This window comes from Hydractinia symbiolongicarpus, chromosome 9 (assembly GCF_029227915.1).
Source record: "Hydractinia symbiolongicarpus strain clone_291-10 chromosome 9, HSymV2.1, whole genome shotgun sequence".
NCBI classification, from domain to species: Eukaryota; Metazoa; Cnidaria; class Hydrozoa; order Anthoathecata; family Hydractiniidae; genus Hydractinia; species Hydractinia symbiolongicarpus.
This window is the reverse complement of record NC_079883.1, coordinates 28168313-28187763: the sequence shown is the minus strand read 5'-3', so window position 1 is coordinate 28187763 and position 19451 is coordinate 28168313. Positions and strand designations below refer to the sequence as shown.

The window sequence follows — 19451 nt, the reverse complement described above, 5'->3', positions numbered from 1 at the left end:
CTACGTTAAATAGCGTCTAGAATAAACTGATGTGATAATGGCAACAAACCAGACATATTTGGTCCAATGGTGGGTTGAGGTTAGTTGGTATTTTCGTGCAGGACGATGTAAAGATATTTATTGGCACCACCAGTCAATCAAAATACGTAAGGTGTTTCAGCGTTTAGATGTTGTCGGCGTAGAAATGTTGTCGGCGTAGAAATGTAGTCGGCGTAGAAATGTTGTCGGGGTAAAAATGTAGTCGGCGTAGAAATGTTGTCGGCGTAAATGTTTTGACAGTATCACGGTAACCATGGAAGAATAATGCCTTGATATGACATCATAAAGGCATTTTTTTCCGACACAAAAATTGTTTCTAGGGTAAAATGGCTGACCATGATGTTCTAAAAAAAAAATAATGATGTCTTTCAAGTATTATTCGCAAAAATATGTTTTTTAGACACTTTATCGCAAAACTTTATCCATCATTAAATTGTTAAAGCTTGCAAAACCCATCTCGTTTATCTGTTAAAATAATTTATATTTTGAATTTTAGACATGTCATTAAATGAAATCATTGTGTCATTATCGCCGTTAAAAGAATCCAAAAAACATGTCCTATACTTTGACATGGAACTACAATCCGATTCTGGTTCCGAAAGTGCTGTATGTTTTACAAAAAGGAGATCGTAAAATGAGTGAGTTTCCTTAAAACGTTTCAAAAAGTCTAATAGTGATATTCTCGTAACTGACTAAAGTCAGGTTAAAAGAATTGCAATGAAAAAAGAAAGACATGAAGAATCAATTCGGATATCTAAAATTGCAACCTCCTTGGCTGAGCGTGCATTGTTTCAACGAATTAATATAAGAGAAATAATTAGATCACTTTCCGAACTTAAAACTAGTAAAAAAGATAGCAATACTATACAATTCAAAACGGCTAATATATCTGATAGCTCTGGGCATGGTCAGCCATTTTCATCTTTTGGAGATCTTGTGAACCATACACGATATACAAATTACTCGGTTTAGGCAAGAAGGACATACATAAAACAACATATTTAACAAAACTGGAAACAGTCACAATTAAAGAAAATATCAACACTACAATAACAAATCCATGCCAGTCGTTTCAATGTAAAGTTGTTACAATGAAATTGTCATTCTTGGGTACAAGTAAGGGCTTGCTGCGTCCTTCGTGTGCACATGCGTGGTGAAAGTGATTTTTTTATCTGAAGTTGTTCTTTTGGTCAGAAATAAGCAAAAACAAATGGGTGCTAATAATTTTGGTCCTGCAGGACCAAATTAGGTGACGTCATTACTTTTACAGTTCGCAAAAAAATTATGTTATATTGGTTAGAAAGATGAGTTCAAGAAGATCAATAAAAATATGAAAACCACATACTGGAAGTTTGTCGTTCGTGAGATATTAACATTTATAGTTTGTATAAAATACAGACCGTAAATTTACTGACCCAGTATTAGAATGACTATAACTTCGTCATTTGTGCTCTTTTGTGTTGAATTTTGGCAAGGTGTTAGGTCGCCTTGGTAACGTTCTTTTTAATTGAAATTTATCGTTTAAATCACTACAGGGGATAATTTACAAACCAATAATTTACAGACCAAGGTGTGAATTCAATGGGAAACAAAAAGCCAATTTTATTAGACATTTTGTATCTGCTAGTTTTGAAACCGTAATAGCTGGTCATACCTCCTCGCTTGGATGGTCTTCTGAAATTACTTACAGCTGTAAAGGAAGATACACTTACAAACATGTTATGATTACATGACTGCTATCAGAGGCTGGAACATGTTACAGCTGCAGACAATGTTAGAAAGATGTAACAAACATTAATAAGATTCAGAGATTGAAGAAAAGATATCAGGAGATATCATTGAATAGTAATGATAAGGAAATAAAAATGAAGTGTGTATCGAAGAAAAAAGGATACTCCTTTTGAATATTAAAGCTCACGACAAAAGGCTAAGTATTATTATTCAAAAAGACAGGGATAAATTACATCAAGCTCAAATTGATGGAATTGGCAAGCGTATGTTTCAGGTATAGCTCATAAACTTCAGAATCTTCGATTTTTGATTCGAATAAACAATATCCCAAATGCATGCGATGCAGTAGCCAACGATGTTCAGTATCATTTAAAACGTTGGATGACTATTCGACGCCAAGCAGTAAAATAAAATGCCGAACTTGTACAAGAATTAGAAGACGTTAAACAAGTTATTGCAGATATTGAATTAATAGATATGATGAAATTTTTTCTTTTTGATGAAAACGTTGTGTTAGATATGAACGGTATCAAAGCATCATATAACAACTTGCTTGAAGAAAAATACAAGAAAGTAAATTATAAGCGCTTGTTCGATCATCTCGTTAAGGAATTGGGGCTGCACTTCTCTTCTCTTGATAACATCGTGAAGTATTTTTTGCGCACAATCAAATCAACTATGCACGGCTTACTTCTCTGTACCTTGCAACAATGAATGAATTGCAATCGAAAGACACAAGAATTTTACCATCGGTAAAGGTACAATACTTTATAAGTGGGAGGTCGGACGTGTTTGAGGTCGGACGTGTTTTTTACAAGAGCTGGATTTACTTGTGTTCTTTGATACGATATTACTTATTTAATCACTCACGAACTTGCAGCTATTAATATTGATTTAGTTGGTATTTGATATTATTATTCAGTGGGTTTATGATCGTTGGTTGTCTACAGAATTACAGTTTTTGACTCATGGAAAGTAAAATAACGTAAACGAAAAAGTTTGTCATAATTTTCTTCACGCAACAAATCATCTACGATGGAGTTCAAGTGTTTTCAGATTATTTTAGTTCTATTGATATTTAATTATCGCGATGGGTCAGATTTTGCTATCACTGATCAACAGCATACTATATCGCAAACCCCTAATGGCGGAAAAGTGAAAAGATGTAAATCTCGTGTATTGTATTATGCTAACCATTGTGCCATGCAACAACTTGTAATGAGTGGCGATGTTGAAAGCAATCCTGGTCCCGCACTCCAACGCGGATTGAAAGCTCCATCTTGTTCAATCTGTGAGAAATGTGTTAAATGCAATCAAAGACGATTCATTTGTGATACATGCTGGGAAACCACTCACGCTGCTTGTTTGAACCAATCAAATTTAGTACTCAATGGTAGAATTCCGAAATATTGGACCTGTTCAGATTGCCATTTTACTGTGCTTCCCTTTTCGAATGTACGTGATGTTTGCGCATTGTACTCATCTATTCTGAGTGATGGTGGTGAATACGAGGAATTAATAACCATACCAAGCAATCCAAAACATACGAAAATTTGCCATCTAAATACGCAATCCTTACCGAGCACATTTGACGAGTTCTCATACATGCTCGAATGTCATAAATTTGACATAATCACGTTGTCCGAGACATGGTTAAAAAATAATCAGGTATTGATTGATTATGTAAACATTCCAGGATACCAATTTGAATATAAAAACAGAACTGATAAACGAGGAGGTGGTGTTGGAATGTACATCAAGGACGAACTTATTTACAAAACTAGAGACGACATAACCAAACTCGACAATTCTATCGAACATGTCTGGATCGAAGTGAAAGGTAGAAATAAAAATTACTCATATCTAGTTGGAACATTTTATCAGCCATCTTCTATAGAAAGAGAAAAAAAAGATTGGCTAGAACGATTTGATATTCTTTTGCGTCACATCACCGCAAAATGGGACGGTATTATCATAATTACAGGTGACTTCAATATCGACTTATTACAAGGTGATAAATCCACAATCGAATTATATCAAGATACACTTATGACTTATGACCTAAAACAACATATTACAAAACCAACCCGAAAATCGACATCCCTTATTGATCATGTTATTAGTAATATACCGGAAAAGGTAGTTAGTGAGAACGTTTTATTGTGCGATGAAATTTCTGACCATGATGCCCCGCATATCGTTATGAATATCAAAAAGGATAAATTCGAAAAACGATACAAATTTATACGTGACGAGAAGCAGTTGAACATCGATGAATATATTAGTGATATCGAGAAGATTCCTTTTTCCTTGATAGATACTTTTGATGATCCGGAAGATCAACTGTATGTTATGAATGAACTCATACTGTCCTGCATTAATAGCCATGCTCCTTTGAAAAGGTGTAAATTTACACGACCACCAGCTCCCTGGATGAAGGACCCATCCATTGTATCGTCGAAACTGAAACTTGATGAACTTCGTAGTGAATTAAAATCTTGTGATGACAGAGAGGCTAAACATGAGTATGTTGAAACGAGAAATAAATTGAAGAAGGCTATCAAACACTCTAGAAGAACCTTCTATCAAAAGGCTTTATCAAGTAACCGTTCAAAGGAAGTATGGAAAACCATAAGAACTATTATTAAACCACAGTTCAAACAAATCAGGCAGAATCCCGATACCATCAATGATTATTTCAATTCCATTGCAATAAAGTTAAGCAATACAAATGAGTTAAACATTTCTCCCACCATGAATGATGAGGCTGTACCGGCAATGGATTTATTTGACCTTCGTCACGCTACCCAAGAGGATGTTCTCAAACATTTGAATTCATTGAGAAGTGATTGCTCTACTGGTGGTGATAACATACCAGCGAAATTCATAAAACCAGTCGCAGCCCAATTGTCGCCAGTCCTAACAAAGATTTTGAATAACTGCATCGATGCAAACGTATTTCCAACATGCTGGAAGAAATCACGTATCTGTCCGGTACCTAAAGTTCCAGGTGCTTCACAACTAGAAGATTTTCGTCCAATATCAATACTTCCTGTACTGTCGAAAGTATATGAGAAAGTCATTTTATCACAGCTTTGTGACTTCATTGATAGATATAACATTTACGCTTCAACTCAATCTGGTTTTCGCAAAGGTCACTCGTGCATCACGATACTCTTAAAATTAAAGGACGACATTTTGAAGGCTATGCAAAGAGGTGAAGTAACTTTATCAGTGTCAGCAGATTACTCCAAAGCATTTGATACTGTGAAATATGACGTTCTGATTAATAAGTTGAAGAAACTCCAAATGTCTCCTGCATTCATCAATTTGATCTCTAACTATTTGTCAAATCGCCAGCAGTTTGTGCAAATTGATGACAAAAAATCGGACACCTTGCTGATCAAATACGGTGTTCCCCAGGGATCTATTCTTGGTCCGATCTTGTTCAACATCTATGTCTCTGACCTATCGTTGAATTCGTCGTGTAATTCTATCCAGTACGCAGATGACACAAATCTTTACATACACTTCAAACTAAAAGAAATGGATATCGCAACAGCAAAGCTTCAAAGTGACATTAACCAAATAACAACATGGTCAAAGATAAACAATCTGATGTTTAATTCCATAAAGACAAAATCAATTATGTACTCGACAAGCCAGTTAAGCTGTATAAACAATTTAAACTTCAGTAACTTATTCAAATTCCATAGTAATGGTGCTGAGATTGAGCGGGTATCCTCTCTCAAAATACTGGGCATAACATTCGATGAACATATGACGTGGTCTACACATGTGAATAACATCATTAGATCATCATACGCTACGATTTCGACATTAAAGCGATTGAAACGTTTGGCACCTTTTCACGTGAGAAAGAATCTCGCTGAAGCACTGATATTATCAAAGATAGACTACGGAAATCTTGTCTATAATAATATTCCACAATATCAAATGAAAAGGTTACAAAGAGTTCTAAATGTCGCTGCCAGTTTTGTTCTTCAGATGTGTTAGTAATACTGAAATGGCTGCCAGTGCAAGAGCGTGTAAATTTATCGATACTAAAACTGGCACACAAGATGTTGTATGACGAATGCTCACCTGAATACCTTACACTGAAATGGTACAAAAATGGTCGAAGCCTGCGATCTGATGCAGAAAACAAAAATAAACTACAAAGCGACACATTCCGAAAAACGTTTATGGATTGCTCATCAGCGTTGTTTAATGATCTTCCTGGCAATATTCGTTCCGTTGTCAACCATAAAGAATTTATCAAAAAAGTCAAATTATTTTTACACGATAGTGCTTTGTGCAAAGTTTTATCCAAATAATGTGAATAACTCTATGCATGTAGGCTACCTATTTCCCCCCATCTTTTCATTATAGTTCTACCTTTTTTGTGTGTCCTTACATCGTTGTTCAATGTGTCTACTTACTCTACCGGCACCACTTCGTACTCTGTGAGCCCATTTATTTCATTATGCACTTAGATTCAATATATTTTTTTACTGATCTTATAGATTTTATAGATTTTTATAGTTTTTTTGTAGGCAGAAGAACCATTTGTAAATTATGGATGCCAAATATATGTTTAATAATAATAATAATAATAATAATAATAATAGTATTGGTTCCGATCACGCGTTAGAACAAGAAAATAAAGTTATGAAAGTAACTGGTGGTCTAACGCAAAACCCATCCGAGTTACAACGATTTTGTCTTACTGCTCCAATTTTGAATACTAATCAAAAGAATTCTGCAGCAAAAATAACATATCAACCAAAAGTCGACTTCTAACTCACTTCAGAATTTCTAACAATGTCAACAATTGATGCTTATGTAAAATACATTTGTGAGTTTCCAACCCAGTATTGTTGTCATTAACATTATTTAGTGAGGGTTGATTTGTAATCGGATCAACATATTAAAAGCAAATGTTTATGTTTTTCTGAAACCTTTAAGTAAACACTACCAAAAAAAGTATGGTGCTAATTTTTCAATAAAAATTGTGCATTTTACAGACCAGACTACAATGACGTCATAAATCAATTTTTTGCTCCAACTCGAGTCAGAAAAATCTATTTGCATAGAGACTTTGCTCAATTATTGCCCTAAACTAAGGCTAGATATTTACGTATGATTTTACTATATCATGTGACACCTGCATATTTTACAGACCAGATTAAAATTTCATATTTCGGTCTGTGAAATTAATATGAAATGCTGTGAGACGTCAATTCTTTTAAAAATTGATAAAATATCAAAAGATGATTAACTGGTGAAAGTTTCATTAGGATATGTTACATGGTCCAGAAATTATGACTTGGTCAGTAAATTTTAAATCTCCGAATTGAAACAAGGGGAAAGAAATAGCATAAAACTTTATGGATTGCGTAAAGTATTTACTATCAAGAATTTCGAATTTTTAGAATCGAATTTTATGTTTTATTTGATTTAAATAAACATATGTTAACTCTGACACAGTTTTGTTCTTTAGTGATAAATAAACATATATTCAGAAAAATAGATATTGCTCCAGGTTCCAGAAGCTGGGCAAATGTAAGGTGAGTAAAAAATTATTTACTGCTTCGAGTAAGTTTTTTTTCAGATAGTTAACAATTTGACTGATCATTTCTTATTTCATGTTAATAGGCTTTCAATTCAAAGATTGTTTAAAAATTTAACCATAGCTATATAAGATTCAATACCCATCAATCCAAATAAACGAAAAAAAAAGGGACTAACTGAATTTATGTATAATCTGTCAACCAAAGAAAACAAATGAAGAAACTGTAAAAAGCCCAAAAGAGTTGCTTGTTGACAATTTGTTTGCAATCACGAAGGAGCGTCATTTATATGGCGATTTACTTGTATCCGATTTTGCCTTTAGACTTGATAAGCTAACAGTTCAATATGTTATTGAAAATAAGGGCTCATATCACAGAACGTGTTATCAGGAGATGACACATAAAGGAAAATGTGACAGGGCAAAGGAAAGGAATGGAAACGTTTCTGCAACTACTGCTGGTCCAGATTGATTACTTTAATGAAAGAATTAACTTTGAGCAAGGCTTTGTGAATCAAGGAAAATTTCTGCATAACTTTATGAAAATGTTTGAGAATCTTTTGCTGTTTGTTAGGGCTAGTCGACAAAAGCATTGGGATTTATATCTTACAAGTCTTGATCAATTTGTAAAGCATTTTTTTGTTTTTGATCTTTTCAACTACGCTAGATACTCTCCAATTTACATATCTCAGATGTTTCACCTGCACAATAGAGATGCAGAAACTTGGAGATTCTTCAACAATGGTAACTTTTTCAGTGAGTAAAAGCGCTATTCCTTTTTGCTCACTTGGTGTGGATCATGCTTTAGAGCAAGGGAATCGCAGCATGAAAGATCTTGGTGAAATCAAGGGGATAGGAAACAGCATGCCTGCACTCGATCAGCACTTCCTAATTATAACTGAAATGAACAGGATCATCGAAGAATTCCGAAAGAACCTTCATCTTACCTCTGGAAAGCAGGAACGACATGACTAGCAGATGTTGGTGAAAGCAATAACAAAATAACAAGTTATGTTGTAAAACTAACAAATGCATGAAATAACCATGTAATAAATAACGTTTGAAAAATCAGACACCGTCTACAACATTGTTTCAAAGCGAGTTTTACCTGAACAAAAAACTAAAAAATTTCTTGTATTTGATTCCACCTACCTGCCCCCTATTTACATTTCTTCAAGTCAATTAATTTATACAAGGTAATTGTTACAAATGTTTTCTTTAGATTAAGGATGGTGATGTTTTGACGAATGACCATGTCAAAGAGCAATAAAAGTTGACAGGTGATAATTTTAAACATGGATGAAGTTGATGAATTATTTCGATGTTTAAATGAAGAATGAATCCGCTGAACGTTGGAAGAACAGATACATTAGAGTTAAAAGCTTTCTTGTATTTATTCCTTGAAAAAAATTTTGATGATACAATGACTACTGTTTCTTTACCATTCAGCATTTAATTTACTGACTACGCCATAATTTCTGAACCATGTAACATATCTTAATGAATCTTTCACCAGTTAATCATCTTTTGATATTTTATCAATTTTTAAAAGAATTGACCTCTCACGACATTTCATATTAATTTCACAGACCGAAATATGAAATTTTAATCTGATCTGTTAAATATGAAGGTGTCACATGATAAAATCATGCGTAAATATCTAGCCTTAGTTTAGGGCAATAATTGAGCAAATTTTCTATGCAAATAGATTCTTCTGACTCGAGTTAGAGCAAACTAAATGATTTATAACGTCATTTTAGTCTGGTCTGTAAAATGCACAATTTTTATTTAAGAATGTGTTCAAATCTCATCTTGGTAACTATTTTTTTTTTTTTTTTAAAAAAGATAAGATGCTGGATTACTGAATTTAGCAACTTTTAGGTGGGGTTTGGAGTCTTTCTTATTCCTGTTAGTCAGTTTACCCAAGACGTACCCATCGAAAATCGAATTTTCGAGAAATTTTCCGTTCAAAAAGATCTCACAAATTAATTTTGAAAAATAACTGCGTAGTGCGTAATTAATATCGCCTATCTGAATAGCAAAATATGTCGTGTCTAACTTCGTAACAAAAATCACGTTTAGATAGACAGCTTTTTGTGAACTTTATCCGCGAGGTTGTTTGCGTATATCATACGTCTTGTTCTATATACAATCGATTTTGCAAAAAAGTGATTTGTTTTCCAAATGCTGCATTCTGTCGCCAGATACAGATGTGTTTTTATTGCTTCTCTATTATTGTGAGTTGTTTACACTCGCAACATATTTTCGTACTGGAAGAGTGACCATACTTGTGACATCAATATTAAACAGTGCCTCAAAGTTCTAGGTGAAGAGCGAGCAGCTGCTATATTGGATTTCCATGTTTTAACAGGTTGTAGCAAGAATGGACGCTTTTCTGGAAAAATGAAAATGGCATGGTGAAAATCTTTTATGAAAATAATCAGCGATATTTTTCAGGCTTTTTCACGTTTAGGAAACTCTGTATCTATCTACCCTTAAACAAATAAAGCGTTTCGTTGTTAACACACATAGGGATAAAAAATTACTCAAAGAGATGGCAAGCTTGGCAAAGCTACGATGTTTCCTTTACTCAAAGTTCCAAATGGAATTTGACAGATAATCTTCCTGTTCCACAGGGATTGAGTTGAGTGTTTGTGGATGTCGTGGAGATTGCAGTACGAAAAGATGTATATGCTTCAAAAACAAGGTTGTGTGATTTGTGTAATTCAGATTGGTCTGATGAAGATCATTTCAAGAATGTTTGATACCCGAGTCTGTAAATTATTGGTTTGTGTATTATCCCCTGCATTGATTTGATCAATAAATTTTAATTACACGACTAGATAGATAGATATTATTATGCGTTCTAACTCCTCGTTATACAAAAAATTTCATGCTTGAGTATTTTCACACAAACTTAAACCGGGCTTATAATAAGTAACTTCTTATCATAACTTTTGTAAAAAGAACAGCTGGTCCGTCACTCTTCTAGTATATATTTAACACATTCCTTGGAATGTTCCTTGGTACGCATTGTCTTTTCATTTTTTCTTCTGCCAACAAAAAGTAAATGCGCATGCGCCTGTCTAGTGCTTACAATTATTGGTGCCCATGATGAGCGCGGGCCCATCATGGGCAACGGAAATGAGAAAATGATACAGGGCCGTGGTCATATATCTTCACTTCAACTGCAAATCCGAATCTGTAAAAAACATGGCACCTTTGTACCGTATCGTCGAACGAACTTTGTTATGATTGTTAACGTTCACTTTTGACCGTAGAAGTGGACGAATCATTACAGAGTTCCAGACGGTGGGAGCGGACGAATCGTCCTTGGTTACAGACGGAACTTCTACCGTCTATGGAACAAAATGACCTGTCTTAGAACCCATATTGAGTAGCCTCATTAAGGATCAAAAAAGTATATTTCGAATCTCGAACAGCTCTGATAACGAGTATTTAGGATCCTGAAACTTAAAGAACTACCTCACTCTCGTTTCCAGAGCCTTTTGTCTCTTTTTTGTATGATAGTCACGCTATACGCATAAAATATCAAAAAAGAGAAAGACTCTGGGAACGAGGGTGAGGGCTATCGCCATAGTTAGCGTCTGACGTTTCTTCCATCGCGACATTGAAAGAAGTAACATCGTAATATCACCCAGTCTGGTGCAGAGTGGCTTCTTGTTTAACAAACACAAAGGCCTTATTGACACTGTCAAGGCGGCGACCGTAGTACTACTTTGATCTTAAATATCTCGAAAACCAAAGCTCGCAAATTTAAAAAAAATACACAGTTCATAAACAGGCTACTTGTTTTTTTATAAGCATGACATTTATTTTTTAAGCATATGCTGAGCATTATGTGAAGCCTAAGAAAATGTTGTGAAGTTTTTATGTTTTTTGTTTCGTGAGCAGTATTTCTTTTTAAACTTCGTCTGAATTAACCAAAAAAATGCGAAAATTGAGATGCAAATGCTCAAAATTTAAATGCAATATTTTTTTCAAATAAGCATATTTTGAGTCTGATCATGTGTTTTTCATAAGCATATTCCAATAATTCTTTTTTGCCATTAAGCATAACCTAAGCATTTATTACGCCTGAGTACTTTCCACAAGCCTCATTTTGGAATTTCAATTGCTTTAGAGCTTATAAAAGGAACATGTATAATGAACATTTTAAGCACTTGTTATCAATCTTTAGTTTTCCTTAAAAACAAAACTAACTTACATTGATTACCAAGCATATCTTGTTTGCCAGTCCAAAACCTTACTAGCAAAACTCTACCTCCACCTAAAATCTTCACGTCTACGTTAAATTGCGTCAAGAATAAAGTGATTTGACAATGGCATCAAACCAGACGTATTTGGACCAATGATGGCTTAAGGTTAACGCCGTTGCAGTCGCCAGTCAGTATTTTCGTGCGGGACGATATAACTTTAAGATTTTTATTGGCTCCACCAGTCAATCAAAATACGTTAAGATGTTGTCGGCGAAAAGGTGTAGTCGGCGTAAAATTTTGAAATGTTTTCAATGTAAAAATGTTGTCGTCGTAAAAATGTTGTCGGTGTAAAAATGTTGTCGGCGTAAAAATGTTGTCGGCATAGAAGTGCTGTCGGCATAGCAGTGTTGTCGACGTAAAGATTTTCTAAAAAAAAATATCTTTCAACTATTTTGAAGGTAATTCTTTCCGAAAGCTTTGCAGAAAGATAAAAATAAATCGATTATCAAACATGTTTTTTTTCTACGACAATTTCAGAATATCTTAAATCTTCTGTCAAAAATTCCAGGATTTTCAATGTCAATTTTTTGTCATGGATTGTCTATCGTCACCACGAACATGATTTTTATGTAAACATCAAATACGCATTCAGCGCATAATACGGTTGTCGACGTTATTAAGGGTAAAGGATGCAACAGCTCTGTCAACGTCACACTATTTTTAGACGTCTTTACCGGATTCAGCCCCTTTAATTGACGTCAAAAACGCCCGACAGCGAATTTACTACACAATTAGTCTAGAGTTTATTCTTTATTTTTAAATACCTTGACAATCCTTAAAAAATTTAAAATGAACACTTACTTTACTAACTTTACGATGGTGTAATACCCCTTAAATACAATTCAATATATTAAAAAATATTCATTTACAAGCCTGTTTTTAATAATTCACTAAAAAACCGCGTTATATACTGTTAAACTTTGCAAAAAGCCATAATTTTTAAAAAATGAAATTTTGTACACAAATAGAATAAAAAAAATTAAAAAGCAAATTGCTTTGAAAGAAAATGCGAGTGCACTGATGAGAATCTAAAATTTCTTGGAATGGTAGTAATACATCAATTGAGAACTTAAGGGTTTGTTTACCTTTCATCGTCACCATATCAAAATAACGGATGGACTCAGTTTCGTATGGACAGACACCACTTCTACTCGAAACGTTGTCCATCTTTATTTGTGTTCATGTCTTGATGAAATATTTAACTGTATTACCGTTACTTAACCACTCCCTTCCTAACCCCCAACTTGTAATATAACATTCAAATAAATGCAAAAACAAACTTTGATAAACATAATGTGATTAAAAAAACACTTTAACTACCTTGCCTACCAATATAAGTTGTTCCATGCGATCCTCCCCAATCAGGATTTGCTTTACAAAGCTTCGGTTCGGCTCTCCAAAGCGGGTCAAAAATATTCCACTTCATAACAGAAGGAAAATGACATTCGGCTGCATAGTCATCAAATGTCTTCCCTCTTTTACCAACAAATTTACCACGATTTTTCCAAAATAGTCTCATTTGCGGCGGGTAGGCTCCGTGTACACCAATATAATTTTCACAAATATTTTTTTCGTCTTTAAACTTTTTGACATATTGTGCCGGGGGATCGTGATGTAATCTTGGATCATGATGGTAAAACTTAGGTAATTCTAAATCTTCGTTCCAAACCCCTATCATTTGATCTGCCCAACGGTGACATTTCATTTTATCTGGGTTCTGTCCAACAAAATTCTCAACAATATCCCGTGATAATAGAATAATACTTTCTTCTGGTCGCACTATATTTTCAATACAATGTACCCATCCCCAATGGTACAATGATTTAGGTGGCATTGGCACTTCATCAATGAAACGCTTCATGCAAAGAAAGTAATCGTCATCAATCCTCATGAAGTAATCAAATTTAACTTTCTGCATTGCCCAAATTAAATGATATAAAAAACGTCTTCCAAAGTCATGGCCGCCTTCTAGGTTTTGAAAAAACAGGTCCGCGTTTTTTGATTGTTCGTTTAAAAGTCTGATTCCAATATCTGTTTTCTTGTCTTTTTGATCAGTTAAGAAAACACATAAAATGGAGAGCTATAAAATGGAGAGCATGCAGCGATATAAAACATTTTCGTAATAAAATCTATTATGAATTTCCTAGTATATACATTAAAACACAAAGAATACATTATTCGACATTTTACCTTGCCATTAGTTTTACAGTCTTTCCACCAAGTTTCACGGATAGCTTTTCGACGGTCAAATCTTGCTGGTGCGGAGGAAACTATTAGGACTACATTAACTCTCTCTGGTTGAGAAGTTTCTTTAATATTGAATTTGTTATATATCATATTTTCGTTGATCCTGTTCAATTTATCTGAAAGCCAGAACCAGTTTGGATTAGTCCTTGAAGTAAGATCTCGACCATTTTGAAGATTAGCATAAGTTCGCGAAATTAAAAAATCGCTTTTGTTGTAGAATCTTTCACTTGGTTTGTACACAGGATGTTCAAAAAAACTCCAGTTTCCATTCACGACATAGTATATAATGGTTATTTTGATTAATATAATTGTGAAAAATAAAAACGTAGGTTTTAAAACATTGGTCATAGTTTAATTTTACAACTCTGAGATGGAAAATATGTACATCGGAAATACATTTCTTTACATGTCAACAACATTTGGCTTCGAAGTTGTTCATGTTATGTCCGGCTTGTTGGTTTTTTACAATTGCTGAAAAGAAGAAAATATAAGTGACCACAATTAACAGTGTTAGCATCGAACAAAATAGAACACTTGACCCACATTTCTTGATGAACAAACAATTCTTAAAATATGTCACTGCCTGGGCACAAATGAATGCAACATAGATTCTGTATTTTTTAAATCAAATCGCAAGAATAGTTGCAAATTCCGTGTAAATATGGCAAACTTAAAATTTACAGTATTACGTTGCAAAATGCAACATTCCTTTGAATGTTTTCGAATGTTGAGGTTTTAAAATCAAATATATTCATTTCAATCATTACAAATTTTAGCACAAATTTTCGCTGTGGACAAATTGTTTTCGTTTTTTATAGGTATACTTTAATTTTTAAAGATTCCGCCCCGCGTAGTATTGACGGAAATCAACAAAAAGGAAAAAAGCATGATTTACAGCCAAGGTAAAGTAATAAAATTTGGAGACATGATTATAAAAATATATAAGTATTTAGACATTACATTGAAGTTACTAATGTTACTTAGATTGGTTAAATGTTATATTAGTTTCCAAAACGTTCATACAACAACGTAAATTCGATGTTGTTCTGTATCCATAAATAATTCTATCAATGTGAATTAACATTCTAGAGGGATACAATTACATTCCATCAATGCAACAAATGAGAAAAACTAGAAAATTGTCATGACACCGTTGCTCCCATGACGGTTCTGTGATTTTTCTCTCTTTTTATTACTTTTACTTGTAAAAAAATCAGTGCTATATACAAACTACATTTGTATATAGCACTGATGATGATATTATATCGAAAAGCTTTTGGTGATTTTTAAACTTGTTTTTAACTTTTATATGTTATGAAATATATTGATAGACTGGCAAAAATATTTTTAACACATATTTGGTATACTCAATAGATTATTGTTTAATCTTAGTTATGGTTCATAAAATTTTATATTGAACAACTAATAAAGTGATCGCAGAATAATATGTGTGATAACTTGTAATTTAATAACTTGTGTGGTTTATTTCATGATAAATTTCTCAATTTTGAATAATGCAAGTCTCTTCCAATGTGTTTCCCTCTGAAGTCACAGGTATACTAAACATTCTCAGAGGTGGAGAGATATGGCTCCCTCATTACAATTTAATGACTACATGCGAACAAAAAAATAAAAGAACAATGTGAATTTTCAGGAAAACAATAACTCGACTAAACCAATCAGGAAAAAAATATGAAAATATTAGCTTTTTGCACTGTACAATTGAAAATAAGTGAAAAATGCACTCGTTTCTTGGTAAAAAATAAAAATATAGCATGTCTCGTATAGATTAGCCAACCATATTGCAAAAAAAATTTAACCATATGATAATGTGAGATATCCAACAATATCTTTACCCAAAGTTCATTCAAACTATTTTTGCAAAACCCAGATTAACATGACAAAAATAAGCACAATAGCCTTTAATAAGTGGGCAAATTTTTCATGTTTTATGAAGAAATGACAAAGCAAATCAGCTGTAGTGAAAATACTATACTGCAGTTAAATAATATGTGAAACTCTTAGAAATAATAAAAAAAATAAATTGCAATAAATCCAGGTTAATTTAAAACATGGGGTGTACCCCAATTGAGGTAGTGTTTGGGGTGGTAGTTTCATCTACAGACCAGATAATTATGTGCTCTCCTCCCCTGCTGCTGAACATTTTTACAGATAAAACTGTCCCATTGGTTTCTATTAGTGAAAACAGGCTTCCCACATGCAAAGTTCTGAAAGCAAATCTTCAGGTTATAACATTCTTTTGTAAATGACCAAATGACATGTAAACGAGGCTACCAATTAACTTGGAAAAAAGGCTTTTCTTTATCAAGTTTTATCCTATGAAGTTGTCTTTACAATGATTAAATAACATGGAAACAGGACTATAGCTGGGAAGAGTTTTACTACGTGATATATATACAATGTACAGTCATAGATTTGGTGCATTATACATGTGAAAACCACCCTTTAGGAACTGCACCATACAACATTGCCCGCCTTTTTATTGATCAACTTCATACAGCAGCTCAGTTTTGCAAAGGCATCTGGTCTGCAAATCATCATCATTCTCGGCTTAACGTCCGTTTTCCATGCTAACTTGGGTTGGACGGGGTATATTAATGGCCCTCATAAATATGTATTTAAACCGAAAATTCATTGTAAGGATAGGTTCTGCTTGGAAAAAGTTCAGAGAGTTACTTCCTTTGTTGACTGGCAGAGTCTTGTCAATTGAGTTAAAAGGTAGGTTGTATGAGGCCTGTGTAAGAAGTGTTATGTTGTACGTTAGTGATACATGGGCAGTGAAGCAGGAAGATCTTGACCGTTTAGAAAGAAATGATATGAAAATGGTTAGGTGGATGTAAAACGGCAGTCTGAGATACAGAAAGAATTCAGATGAGGTAAGTATCGGTAGAATTAAAAGATGTTATCAAGATAAGAAGATTGAATTGGCCGGGGCACATGGAAAGAATGGAGGGGGATAATTGGGAAAGAAAGTGTAGAGACTTGATAGTTCCTGGGGCAAAGCCCAGAGGCACACCGAGAAAGAATATATATATATATATATATATATATATATATATATATATATATATATATATATATATATATATATATATATATATATATATATATATATATATATATATATATATATATATATATATATATATATATATATATATATATATATATATATATATATATATATATATATATATATATATATATATATATATATATATATATATATATATATATATATATATATATATATATATATATATATATATATATATATATATATATATATATATATATATATATTATGCTCAATTTCAAATATGTACACCTCTTCTAAGGATCGATCTTAAAAAAAAATTTGTTCGGCTAAGTGTGGCAAACTTCTGTGCACCAGTTATTCCACTTCCAAATCCTTAATTTATCAAATGTTTTTTTGAATTTATTATAATAGTTCAGAAATTCTCTTGATTTATGACATCACAATGAAGATTCAGTCACTTTTTCGTCTTCTCAGTGTGATTTAAATTTATCACAAGGTTCGAGTGATGAAAAAGACAAGCTAAATTCTAGTAAAAAACATCCTTGTAGAAAAAATAATTTCCAAGAGTTTGACATGCAAAAACAGGCAAAAAAATAATTAAAATCACTTCCAGTACACTTCGTTGCGTGCAACCAATTGAATTGTTGTTTTCAAAAGAAGCAAATTAACCACCTGTTGTCCTTTAAGGTGTTTTAATACAAAAAATAAACACAAAAAAATTCATAATAAATTCGAATACATGCACATAATATTTATACTTTCCAAGTGATAAAATTATGTCAAAATCTACACTTATGACAGTGAAACATTATTTTATTTTAAAACATGATAAATAAATTACTTTCAGACAATCACAGGAGACACTGTTTTTCCAGTTTAGCATTCCATTGCTTCATTCATTCAGAATGCGTAGGATTACATCACAAAAGTAAGTAATTTAACAATCAGAAAGCCTCATCAACACTGTCATGGTGGAAACCGTAGACTACTTTAACCTTGAATATCTTGAGAACCTAAGCTCACAAATATATAAAAATTTAGACAGTTCATATTACACACTATAATAAACATTTTAGGCTATAATAAACATTTTAGGCACCATTATCAATATCAATCAGCAATTATTCTTTTTTAAAAACAGTGTTGAGCTATAACTGACAATGATTACCTGGCATACCTTGCTTCTTGTTTCCCAGTCTAAAACCTAACTGGTGAAATTCTACCTCCAATATTGTGTCATTGTACGTTACGGTTCAGAAAATACTTATTTATTTCAAGAATGTTTGCAAGGAGAGAAAAAAATTCTAACCTAGGCTGGGGCAAGTTGCCATCAAATCGAACACCTGAGACTGCATAAACCAGCAACTGGGGTAAAGGGGTTTGTTAATAACTCCATTTTATTATTTTTATTGGTCACCCGTTTTAAGCCATCAGATTATAGCTATAGCTAGCTAGCTATGAAATCAAATTTAATCCAAATTCCAGCGACAATTTCATACACACTATACTGTAACAACAATATGAAATAATCCTGAAAAAATTTCAACAACACATAATATAAAAGAACACACATCTAACTGTTGCCTGGTACCAGGAAACCTGGCGCTATTTTAATTCTCATAACAAAAGTAACTTTACAGACCACATTCCGCACGGTCCATGAGCTTGCTGAAGAGAACAACCTCGTCCCCCCCCCCAGGGTTTGTTTTAAAAAAATATTGTTTGTAGGAATATGAGGCTGGGGTTTAAGGTTGAAAACAACAGGTGTAGAGAAAAAAGAATAATGGCCAGTCTGGTTAAAATTTAAACGAAATTTCAATAATTATAATAATTCATAACAACTGAGACTAAGAAGGATAATAAAAAAATGCGACTGCTGGATGAACGATTTTTTTTTATTACTTACATTTTTATTCAGCGGTCTTTAGTGGGGATTTTCACGAAGTGAATTGTGGTAAATGGTGAATTCGGCGGCGAAATAGCTGCGAAAGATTTTTGATTTTCACGTAGAACGATAAACATGTGGCGAATTTAAAATACTGAATGTAAGCACTCTTTTGGGTATTAAAAACAAGAAAGTTATTTTGAATTCTATCCAATTGTGAGTTTTTTCAAGAATAAACACTGAATATTGCATATAGAAGAAGAACTACTTTGCTCAACACCAACACTGCCTGTCAGTGAGCGGAATTCGATCCGTGGTCCCCAGAACTGGGAGTAGCAGACGAACACACGGCAAAAATGATAGTGATGAACTCGATGTGTATATACATGGGTGAAGTTTTTTAATTATTTTTATCATAGCACGTATTTTTCAATCTCAATTCTGTCGAGAATGAAAAATACGGACTTTTTATAGCCGAATTTTATATACCCTGTGAGAGTCTTGCTTTTTTACCTACACAAAAGTGCTCGCATGCCCATTTTTCTCAAAATGAAATCAAAACAACTACGTCACGCGGAAAGTGGTTTAATGTTTTTCTTATTTCACGGTCTACTTTTTTATACCGCTATATTTTTT

The 19451-nt window shown here is 33.2% G+C and overlaps 1 protein-coding gene across 1 annotated transcript; it reads right to left on the bottom strand.

Annotated features, from left to right (window-relative positions):
- Nucleotides 1-242: 242 nt before the first annotated feature.
- LOC130657170 (uncharacterized) lies at nucleotides 243-18860 on the bottom strand. The gene is made up of 5 exons (XM_057460135.1): nucleotides 18837-18860; nucleotides 13813-14340; nucleotides 12943-13702; nucleotides 11571-11988; nucleotides 243-383 (listed from the first exon to the last, which is right to left on the bottom strand). The coding sequence occupies exons 2-4, from the start codon at nucleotides 14215-14217 to the stop codon at nucleotides 11819-11821; spliced, it is 1335 nt and encodes a 444-aa protein (XP_057316118.1). The 5' UTR covers nucleotides 14218-14340; nucleotides 18837-18860; the 3' UTR covers nucleotides 243-383; nucleotides 11571-11818.
- Between the last annotated feature and the right edge of the window lie 591 nt (nucleotides 18861-19451).